The sequence below is a fragment of the Lichenostomus cassidix genome, chromosome 1 (assembly GCF_008360975.1).
Source record: "Lichenostomus cassidix isolate B80296 chromosome 1, HeHo_3.0, whole genome shotgun sequence".
In the NCBI taxonomy this organism is placed as follows: Eukaryota; Metazoa; Chordata; class Aves; order Passeriformes; family Meliphagidae; genus Lichenostomus; species Lichenostomus cassidix.
The window spans coordinates 93,456,058-93,467,285 of record NC_139479.1 but is presented as its reverse complement, the minus strand read 5'-3'; the positions used below and the strand labels follow the sequence as shown (position 1 = coordinate 93,467,285).

The 11,228-nt window shown below is 41.6% G+C and overlaps 1 protein-coding gene across 3 annotated transcripts; it reads left to right on the top strand.

Annotated features, from left to right (window-relative positions):
• Positions 1-34: 34 nt before the first annotated feature.
• On the top strand, positions 35-10,837 carry SLC35A5 (solute carrier family 35 member A5). Of its 3 annotated transcripts, none has more exons than XM_085071412.1 (7): positions 35-111; positions 1,359-1,511; positions 2,265-2,363; positions 3,592-3,728; positions 6,849-6,916; positions 8,217-9,012; positions 10,461-10,837. In XM_085071412.1, exons 2-7 carry the CDS (start codon positions 1,382-1,384, stop codon positions 10,527-10,529), a joined length of 1,299 nt encoding a protein of 432 aa, XP_084927538.1. In that variant the 5' UTR covers positions 35-111; positions 1,359-1,381; the 3' UTR covers positions 10,530-10,837. The 3 variants fall into 3 exon arrangements, with proteins under 3 accessions (XP_084927538.1, XP_084927530.1, XP_084927546.1); XM_085071404.1 differs by lacking the exon at positions 35-111 and adding an exon at positions 135-412; XM_085071420.1 differs by lacking the exon at positions 35-111 and adding an exon at positions 465-653.
• The last annotated feature ends 391 nt before the right edge of the window (positions 10,838-11,228 follow it).

Genomic DNA, 11,228 nt, shown 5'->3' with positions numbered 1-11,228 from the left:
TCCTCGAAGTCACGGGGCGGGGCCGGGCGTGAAGAGGGGGCGGGGGGACGGGGCGCGTGTCCGCGCGGGGCGGGGCCAGGCGGGGTCGCGCGCGCGGCCCCGCCCCGCCAGGTGAGGCAGGGGGAGGGGGTGAGTCGCGAGTGCCGAAGGGGCGTCGTGAGGGAGCCTGGGCGGGGCTCGGGGGGAGCCCGGCGGTGGGCATGAGTGAGGGGAGCCGCGCCGCCGCAGCCTCCCGGGACCCGGTGCGCCGGGGTGCGCCTGGCCGCGGCGTGCGAGCACCGGGCGCCGCTGCCTCGGAGTCCCGCTCGCCCCGCGCGGCCGCCGCCCCGCCGCTCCCGGCTGCAGCCTGAAGCAGCGACGTGGCAGGAGGCGGTCGGCGAAGCCCGGCGGGTGTTCCTCCTCCGGCGGTGAGGTGGGTGTCCCCCCGGTCCGGTTCGCCGCGCTCCGGCCGCCCCGCCGGCACGGGCCGGACCGTCAGCACGGCCGGAGTGCAGCCCGCAGCTGGCCCGCGGGGGCTGCCCCGCCCTGCTCCTCCCTCGGCCGGCTGTTGAGGCCCCGCGGCCCGTTAGCGGGTCGGGCGAGTAACGGCGGCGCTGGAGGCGGAGGACGCTCCGTGCTGGGCTGTGGCTGCGCTGTGCCTCCCCCGGCACCAGGTCAGCGCCGAGGGGTGGGTCTCGCCCCGCTGCTGTAGCGGTTCCTCTTAGGAGCAAGAGCGCTTTCAAAAATACTACAGAAAAATAAGCATGTGAAATATTTAATTATTTTAGCTAATCAGTATGCCGTAGATGCAGACATCTCAGGAACCAGCCTCCTTGTGGCACCTTCCGAGTCCCTGTGTATACATTGTTTATCCCCCTTTGGTGGTGCTTGTAGCATATCCTTCTCTCGGGGTGACCTTATCACCCTTTACCTGAAAGGAGGGAGTGGCCAGGTGGGGGACAGCCTCTCCTCCTAGGCACCATCAACAGGACAAGAGGATACAGTCTTAAACTGTGCCACGGGAGGTTTAGGTTGGACGTGAGGAAAAGTTTCTTCATAGAAGGATTGGTTAGACATTGGAATGGACTGCCCAGGAGAGGTGATGGAGTCACCATCCCTGGAGGCCTTTTAAGGAAAGGCTGGATGTGGCACTTGGTGCCATGGTCTAGTTGACATGGTGGTATTTAGTCATAGGTTGAACTCGATTTTCTTATTTTTTTAGTAAGTAACTGTAGTTGTAAAACAAGATCATGGCCTGTTCTATGATGTAAGCATCTTTCTATAAATTAACACAAAGCAGTAAAATACACTTATTTTGCCATGTGTAACCAGTTTCTGGGAATGCTGTTCATAGTGTATTTTTATCCTGCCATCTGAAGGGCACTGACGGCAAAGCAGCAGAATGAAGTTGGAGTGGTGTAGTCGATTTGCCCTTTGCTCCAAGACAACCAGCCAGACCTTTCTGCTTGGAGGAGTGTTCATTACATTGGGCTCAAGTCGAATCCTCCTGATGAAGTATTCTGCCAATGAAGGTACTGTTGGGCAATACACATGATGGACCTTGAATAAGAAAGAGAGGATGTTTGGGCTAAAACAGATAGCAAAAAAACACTTCTCCACCTGCAGAGTTCTTTGTATAAGCAGCCTATTATATTTATAGGGACATGTGTTTCTGCACTGGAAAACTTCTGCCTAGCCAGTGGTCTACCATAAAGGTATAACTTGGGTTGCAAGGTGTATGATCTACCCTTAAAAGATATGGCAGTGATTTATTTTATAGCTGACTCTTCAAAGAGTATATTGTTGTGTAAGCTCTATTGGCAGTACATGATTTTATTGAAATATTTTTTTTGCAACAGGCTTAGGAGAGAAGTGGTATCATAGTGGGTGTGCTAAAACTGACTGGTATTGCCAGTCCTAAAAAAAGGTTATGTCATCTGGAGAGCCATTTTTTTGTGAGGGTTAAAAAATAAAATACCATATTGCTCTTTGGGGAAAAAAAGTTTTATTTTATTTTATATATATATATATATATATTAACACAGATATTCTTGGGTTCTTCCAAGAAAGTTCTGCTCTAAACTGGGACCGAATGAGGAAAGATTTCAACCCAGAAAAGAGACTATTCAGGAAGTTGTTTATCATAAACATTGAAACATTTGTAACAGAAGTTCTGACAAAGCCTTTTGTGACTAAAATTGTGACAGTGGTAGTTAAAATAAATTCTTGCTCTGAGTGCAGGAGACAAACTGATTGTGTTCTCTCTGATTTGCTGAATCCCACAGATAACAAGTATGATTACCTTCCTGCAACAGTGAACATGTGTTCTGAAGTAGTAAAACTGGTCCTATGTGTGGTGTTGGCACTCTGGAATAGGAAAAAAGGTAAGTACCTATGTTTAAAATAACTAAAATGTGTTGACTTTTTAAGATTTGTGTCTACAATTTAAGATTTGTGTCTACAAATACATTTTTTTAATGATAGATGACACTCTCTACTTGCCACAGGTTTTGCATTGCGAGAGATTTTTGGTTTTTTCTTTCTTTTCTGTCCTGATGTAAAAACTGTGAGATATTAACTCCACAGCATTTCAAAATGGTAGAGAACAAATATTTAAATTGGAAGAGGGTGTCAGGCACTGGAAGTTTGTATTAAATTGAACTGTTGGTTTTGTTTACTTCTCCAGGAAACAGTCATGGCTCTGGCAAGCTAATAAAATTTTCACCTCCACCATTTAGTACAGACATACATAAGACAGTAAATATAATCAGTCAGTGTTAGCCATCATTGCTTGCTGCTGATTGCATGTTTTATGGTTTTCTTTCTTTCTTTTTTTCTTTTTCTTTTTTTTTTTTTTTTTTAATCCAGATGTCTGAGTATTGCTGAACTAAATGTCTTGGTGCTTCAGGGGAGGATTAGATAACATTGGATAGTTTTAAATCTGTGCTAATAAAGTACTTTTGGCATAAGCTCTGGAGTAGTCTAAAGTTTATCACAGTCTTCCTCCTGAAGTTTGTGTCCTGAATACCTAAGTAAATGTCATTCTTTGTTCTTTGTCCTTTCTTTCTTTTTTCTTCCTGTATGTTCTCTTTCTACCCAGATCATGTTCTGTAGTCTGAGTACAAATACTGAATTCTGGTTTATTTTGTATTTCTGACTTTACTGGTTGACCTTTGGGTGCTCTGTGAAGGAATCCACTGTCTGTGTCATTGTTCCTGTTGTAGATTTGATCAATAATCAACAGAAAGTCAAAGCCAGTAGGGATGTCACTATTGTGTGGGGACTCTGGAGTGCTTTTTGGACCTCAAAGAATGGTTGACAGTTGAATTTTTGTTGCCGGTGGACAAATGCTCTGATGGATGTAACAGGTTCTGTGATGTTTTCTCTGCTGAAGCAAGGAGGTCAACACCACACAGACACAGGATTGCTGCTCCAGCTGTGTGCTCTGCCCTGGAACACAAGTTCCTGTGTTGCCAGAGGACTGTGGAACCCCAAGTGTTTTCAGTCTAATGGTGCTCCTCGAAAGAGAACAGTCGTACCTATTCTATTACAAGGGAATGAACTTTCAATAATAAGAATGATGACTTCCTTACTGATTTCTTTTCCTTTCAGAAAAGGGTTGTATGGATCATCTCTCTGAGTGTTTTTCCTGGAAGAATGTATGTAATTCCATGAAATGGTCAATTCCTGCCTTTCTTTACTTTTTGGATAACTTGATTGTCTTCTATGTATTGTCCTACCTCCAGCCAGTAAGTATACTTATACTGAATAAAGTGACTTCCAATGTCTTAGTGGGCAATACTGCTCTTAGGATATCTACCATGGTAACACTGGCAAGGCAAGACTGTAACTGAGACTATCGGCTGTTTTAACACGGGCAGGTTAAAGAATAATCTGTTACACAACCACTCAGACCTTCCCATTCTCTTGCCCACTGGTCAGTGTTGTACAGCTTTCAGCAGAGAAGAGTCTTTATGTTTTCTCCATCCAAAGTGATTTAGAAATAGGGTAAAGTGCTTCAGAAGTGTATGGCTGTCTGGTACTTTTCTTCTTTCACCTTCTTTAACTCTGTATATCTCTTTCAATCCGGTTGTGCCTCTTGCTATTATTTGAGCTGCGCTTTTCTGTGTGGCCTTTACCACTGCATATATGTGACATAAAGGGAGTAAATATGATCTCTCAAACAGAATAGATGTAACAGAAACTGGTGAGGGGAGGAAGAAAACTGACTTAATTTTTGCATTTGTTTGTTAGCTATGTTTAGGTACAAAATTTAGTTGGTACTTTCTTCTAGCTACCCTCATCCTTTTGGATGAACCTGCATATGCTCAGGAAATTGTACAGGTTTTGTGCTTGCTTCTGTTTTTGCATTATGATACTTTTTGGTTCAGATTCTATCTTTGCAGTAAGATGGAAACAGGTGGTTTTGTGCTTGCTGTAACATACTGTGGCTGCCCCTGCTGAACATTAAAAATAAATGGTTTTCTGCCTCTTCTATCAGCATTTCTCTTTGGAATATTATTCTCTTAGGTGTACATTTCTGTCAGGGTCCGATCAGTCCAGAATCTAGAACAGGACCTAGCTGAAAAACCCTAATAAAATCAAGAGCCAGATACCTTAAAAGAACATGCACAGCTGCTTGGCTCTGTGGTTTGTTGTATGAGGTTGGGTTTTGTTTTTTTGTTTTGGTTTATTTCTGTTTGTGGGTTGTTTTGGTTTGTTTTGGTTTTTAGTTTTAGGAAGGAAATTCAGCTATAATATTTGTAAAAGCAAAGCTTGATGCATAGGAGGTTACATAAAGGCTATTTCTCTCTTAAGCAGTTTCATTTGGTTTAGTGAAGGTAATCCTTTGTTATACGCACAGGTTTTGTTTTACATACACACACCCAGACATGCATTGTCTCTTTCTCCCCTCAGAACATGTGCTCTAAGATTCCTCTTTTTAGAACTTTTAATACCTTTAAATTGGAGAAATTCCTAGGTGGTTAGCTGAAACTGTAACATTATTATGATAAGTATTAAAAGAGATAACTAAATATCTCTAAGATGGACTATCTTGGTAGTGTACAAGACCATGAATGTGAAAAGGTGAAGATGCTTAAAGGAACATGGCCATACCTGACTGAACTTGGTCATGTGACTTTAAATACAAAGTAGTTGGGGACTAAGTAGTACTTGGGTGAGCAGTTGCTGGATGTATAGAGTTGCTTTGGTGAGATTTTTTTTGCTTGAAAATTCAGGCATAACTGTGAATACTTTTTAGTGGCTAAATTTCCTAGAAATTTCCTAAATTTCTCTAAATTTTGAGACTGCTTGTGACATGCAGATTAGTAGCATGGGGAACATTGATATTCATATTCCTTTTCAACTAGGACAGAGATCTCTTGAGGTTTCAGAGAACAAAGTGACTAAAAATTAATTTTTTAAAATTATCCTTCTAAAGATTTTGATCATATTATGTTACCAGAGATGTTGGATGGAGGGCATTGACTGTAAGGCAAAACCAGAGTGTGCATGGAACACTTCTACATTTTGCATAAAGACTCTTTTCCAGAATGATTTCAGCCAGATTTCCTTGTTTATACAATATTTTTCTCCTTCCCCAGTGTTCACCTAACATGAATATTTACTGAGATTTAATTTTGCAAAGTGGAAAATTAAAATGTGTTTTCTTAGGCAGATGTCTTATTGTCAGTAAGTCTCCAACTTACTTGAGACCCTGTGTTGAGCTGTTTCATTATTGTTCAGCAGACAGTATGTTGGGAGTGAGTGGAATGAAGATCATGGGAAATGGGTCTGCTTTTCCTCTGGTAAATGAAAAAGACTCTGCTATAGCAGAATTGAGAATGTGGAAATGCAGATGAAAAAATTAAAGTCTGTGGTTTGTACTTCTGAATCCACATATGCTTTTGTGTAAAATTGTCTAACGTGAGTTCACTCTGAGGCTCAGTTGGACCAAAAACTTCAGATGCCTGTAGCTTTTGAACATGTACTGACTATACAGGGCAGTCCTGAATAACAATTTGTAAAACACCCCCACCCTCAAAAAGAGGATTTTTTTCCTACTGGTGCTGGTGGATTCTGATCTTTACTGGTAACTGGAGTGCCTAAAAGAGACTCTTCTTGGTTTGGTGTCCTAGTATAGAGTGTCTAATACAGAGACAAAGCAGACAATCCTTGCCACAAGGAGTTTATGAGCATGGGATAATGGCTGTGGATTGAAGCACTGACTTTATTATATAGTTATTCCCAAATTAAACAGAAGCTTTAGAGTTGTCTTCAGTTGTACTTTGGAATAGATGATTTTTTGAAATTACAGTTGTAATCTTGAAAATTCAAGCCAAGCAGCTCCTTATCTTTGATAAACTCTATACTAAATGCACTTGACATATAAGAAGTTTATTTTCTGCAAGTGCCTTGTCCAAATCTGGAATTTCATGAACACTGTAAATGGCACTGCAGCCAGACGCAGCCTCACCTTGCTTTATTCTTTGCTTATTCTTGTTTTGGAGCAACTTCCTCCTTTGTGCCAACGCAGCTGTTTTTGCAGCTGACTGATCAGCCTGCCTGGGGAACTGATCTGACAGAAAACTAAACTGTTCTCTGTTAAGTTTTCTGTTGCACTGGTTTCCTCACATCTTCATCTTAGTACAGCTTTCCCTGCTACCGTAGAACTTGGGCGCTGAGATTTTTAAATGAGACTTGAACATCATTTTACGGGTGTGTTATTTTACCATTTGAGTGAGGAAGAAAATTCAGTACCAGTGCTTTTCATGCTGGCACCTTGCAGAAAGGTGAACCCTTGAAGTCTGTAGGTTTTTGGTGTCCACAGTGTCTGGAGTATAACTTTGTTCCTCTTCTCTTTCAAGGCAATGGCCGTACTCTTCTCAAATTTTGTCATTATAACAACAGCTCTTCTCTTCAGGATAGTGCTAAAGTAAGTAGTATTTGCTAAAGTAAATAAAACTTACATCTTCTTAGCTTTGATGAAGTTAAGCTACATTTTTTCTTGTTGTCTGATGGGAACAGTATTTCTCTTGTGGCTGTACCAACTGGTGATGGTTTTGTTTTCTATATCTGAAGCTGTAGGAAATAATAGGTTGTTAGGACTCCCTTCATATGTCTACACATTTGATCAACTCTAGTAGAAAACAGTTGGAATCTGTGAATCATGATTATATAGTCATTGAATGGTAAAAATAAACTTTTCATTTCACATTAATGTCTTACTCCATGGTTATCAGTACTTCTTACTAGTCTGTTGCAATTCTTAATTGAATGTAAATGTGGTCTAGTAAGAGGGCATGAGATACATAAGAGTGAAAGATAGAGAGAGGTGTCTTTGGTGCCAGTCCTGATGTGTTTCTGGTCAACTCCAAAGTCTGTTTTGGAAAGTAATTATATGTCCCTTCATTATTCTTGTGACAAAAGCCAGACTGTGTTCTCCTTTGCCAGATTTGTGCTCTTTATAGGATGATTTAGATTCAGAAACAACTGACAGGAAAATGGATATTAATTTAACACACTAAAAGTTGCTTGTGTTGAATATGGCACAAATACGCCTTTCCTATAGGTGTTAATATACCAAAATACTGCCTGATAGTCTAACTTGAAATGCTCTTTCTCGTTTTGAGTTTTGTGTTTCTTGTGATGTCACAGTTCACTTAATCTTCTAAAGTTTTGATCTTCACCAAGATAAACACGCTTTGATGGAGAGAAAAAATAATATAAATAATTTGAATAGTCTTATGAATTACAGTTGTAGATTTATAAGATTTACCATTGTAAAATACTAGAAAAGGGCTCATAATCGTGGGATTATGGGAGGAAAGAGCAGTATAGTGAACATTTACCAAAGAAAGATGGTAATTATTTTGATGTCTGTGATTTTTTTTTTTATTTTATTCATCAGACCTTTGTTTCCATGGAGACAAGAGTTGTTTTAAAGTTGTTAGGCAATCAGTATCTAGAAATAACGTGATCTTGAAAGACTTTCTTCTTTATCTGTTCAGCATACTTCATTTTGTACTTCTTTGATTGCCAGACTGGGCCCTCCTTGCCATAGAAAAGCGTGCTGCATTTAGGCATTTTATTGTATTCTGAAAAGACTTTTCATTACACCTGTCTGTCTCCTTATCTGTGGCATGATGTCTTTCGTATGTTTTATAGATCTGGCTGTTCTGTCATTTAATTTGTGGCACTGTGTTTCTAAATTTAGTGGCTTTTTTGTGTACTAGGCGAAGACTCTCTTGGGTACAATGGGCGTCTCTGGTGATTTTATTCCTGTCCATCGTTGCCTTGACTCGAGGAACTGGAGGCCATCAGCACAGCTTGGCTGCACATGGATTTCATCACAGTATGTTTTTTAGGCCATCTAACCACTGTCTTCTCTCTACTGGACCTGAGGAAGCATGTGGGGAAAAGGGCAACTGCGCAGCGCCAGGTTTCCTTCACAGCTTCCAGTGGAATGTGACCAGTACCATGGCAGGAGCATTGAAACCTCTCCGCCTCAGCCTGGGCCATCTGCTTATTCTAGTGCAGTGTTTTGTGTCTGCCCTGGCTAACATCTACAATGAAAAGATGCTGAAAGATGTGGATCAGCTTGGAGAAAGCATCTTCACGCAGAACAGCAAACTCTATGCCTTTGGGGTGCTGTTCAATGGGCTTATGCTGGCACTGCAGGCTAAGGACCGGAGGCAGATAGGGAACTGTGGCTTCTTTTATGGGCACAACATCTTCTCCGTGGCTCTTATATTTGTCACAGCTTTCCTGGGGCTGTCTGTAGCCTTCATCTTGAAGTTCCGAGACAACATGTTCCATGTTATGACTGCTCAGATCAACACTGTCATCATCACCACTGTGTCTTTTGTCATCTTTGACTTCAGGCCTTCTCTAGAGTTCTTTTTGGAAGCTCCTGTAGTGCTTCTCTCCATATTCATTTATAATGCCAGTAAAGCAAGAGGCCTGGAATATGCCACTCTGCGGGAAAGGGGAAAACTCATCAAAGGAGGTGCATGGGAGAGGTCAAGTGGGGTAAGGCTTTTCAGTACTTGTCTCTTATGGTTTCTCTTACGTTTCACCTCCTGTTATGCTGTGAAATGTTTGGAAGACTCAACTTGTGTGTGACTGGACTCATCCCTCAACACCAAAGCTCCACAGGATTTCTTAAAATCTTGGGTATTGCTTTTCATATGCCACTTTTTGAAATCATGAAGCCTAGGTTAGCACTGCTTTCCTGCTGTGACTGTAAACAGTCCTGTGAGCAACTGCAGCTTTGTACAAAGCTGTTCATGAAAGCTTTATAACCAAGAGAGTTTAGTTGTCCAGCATGTTCAGAAATTGGAATTGATGCCTGGGAAATAGTTGTACCTAAGTAGAACTGGTAAGTGTGTGTTGCTTAATGAGGCCACATAATGAGGAAGTTAACACATTTGATGTTAAGATTCTTTCTACCATAACAGTCAAAGATAGCTGAAGACAAAAAGTAATGTTTAAATACAGAGATTTAACCCGTTTTTGTTTAGTTTTGGTTTTGTTTTTTTTTCTTGTTATATATTCACTCCAGGCCTGCTAGTGTTTTTTGTTGTAATTTGGGTAGTGATATAGTTACCTAGAACGTGTTGGGGACGGCTTGCTCTTAGAGCTGTCATTCAGCTGAGCTGAGCAGTCACCTCATGGGGAGGGTTAATGTTTGTGTCCCTCAGCTCGCAGGTACTGACAGGCCGTGGATGCACATTGTAACCAGCAGAGAGTGCTGTCCCCACTTCGTTCTAACAAACATTAAACTCGGAAGAGATGTTTTTCAGAAATTCCACAGGGTGCCTTTTAAAGTTGATGTTTAATGAGCAATAAATAACACAGATTCATATATTTTGGTATGCCAGGTGGCATCTATTTTAGCACTTACAACTAAGAAGCTGTGGTAGAAACGAATAGCACTATGTGAGCAGGCAAAGCCAGCTATATCTTGGGCTGCACCAAAAGCAGCGTGGCCAACAGGTCAAGGTAGGCGATTGTGAGACTCCACCTGTAGTACTGTGTCCAGCTCTGGGGACTAAGATCTGCTGGAGCGAGTCCAGGCCGGGGAGGATGATCAGAGAGAACATCTCTTCTGTGAAGACAGGCTGAGAGAGTTAGGGATGTTCATCCTGGAGAAGGCTTCAGGGAGACCTAGCAGTGTTCCAGTACCTTCCAACCCAAACCATTTTATGATTGTGTGGAAGAATGGGCTACCAGCTGTTTTAGGCAGCGAGTCACTAAAAAGTATTAAAGATGCAGGGAATGGTTTTTATGAGTATGTATTTCCTAAACCTTGAAACAGTAAGAGATTTAAATTACAGGGTCTTGTTTTTGCTATAAGTGCTGCCTTCAGAATGAACCTTACTTCTTCTCTTTTTTTTTTTTTTTTTTCCCTTCTTGATGGTATTAATAACAAGATAACTTTTGCTCAGATTGTTCTTTTCTGCTTCTGGTTTCTGTAGGATGGAGAAGAATTTGAGAGGTTGAACAAACCAAGCAGTGACATCGATACAGATGAAGATTCCCTCTAGCATGAGGCTGGCTTGGAGGAGTGCTGTTACTCCTAGTGAGAGAGAGTTAATCTTTTATTAACATAGGGAAGGGTCGTTTTTCCCCACTGACAGACTATTTGGAACTGTTTTGGGGCTGGATGTCAAATGTGGATGAGGACAATATTCAAGCTGTATATATGGAGAGTTGTATTCCTTTGTGCCTGTCTCCCAGTATCTGGGGAAATGGAAATATGGAATGCCTTTATAGCATCTGGTGAATTTTACATGCAACTTACGCGGCCTAACTTTGAAAGAGCTTGAATAAAATAAAAGTTTGTTAAACAGTATGAATGCATCATCTTTTTGGTTTTTTGCATTTAGAAGGGCTTGTGTAGAGGCTTAGTTTGCACTGAGCCCACTGTCTGAAAAATATTATGCAGCTACAGTAATGCCCTTCAACATCTGGAGCACTGAGCAAGAGAGTGCAGGTGGCAATATCATCTGGTGTTGCTCTATCTTGGCAGACTGATAAGGTCTTGCATTCATTTTGTAGAGAGAGAAGTCATTTTGCAAAGTGCCAGGCATAGTGATCTCAGAATTTCTGTGGAGGCATCTGCTGGATTGTATTTTGACTGAGATGAAAAATAGGTTCCAAATTATTCAGAGAATTTTGAAACAGGCAAGGGAACAGGGATGCTGATAAGAGATTCCTGGTATGTTCCTAAAGCCTCTTCTCTC

Excerpts from the sequence above, each read along its gene's own strand:
- SLC35A5 (XM_085071412.1), top strand. The coding sequence starts at position 1,382 with ATGAAGTTGGAGTGGTGTAGTCGATTTGCCCTTTGCTCCAAGACAACC. Across the intron at positions 1,512-2,264 it reads GAAGTATTCTGCCAATGAAG|ATAACAAGTATGATTACCTT; the intron begins GTACTGTTGGGC and ends TGAATCCCACAG. Across the intron at positions 2,364-3,591 it reads ACTCTGGAATAGGAAAAAAG|AAAAGGGTTGTATGGATCAT; the intron begins GTAAGTACCTAT and ends TTTTCCTTTCAG.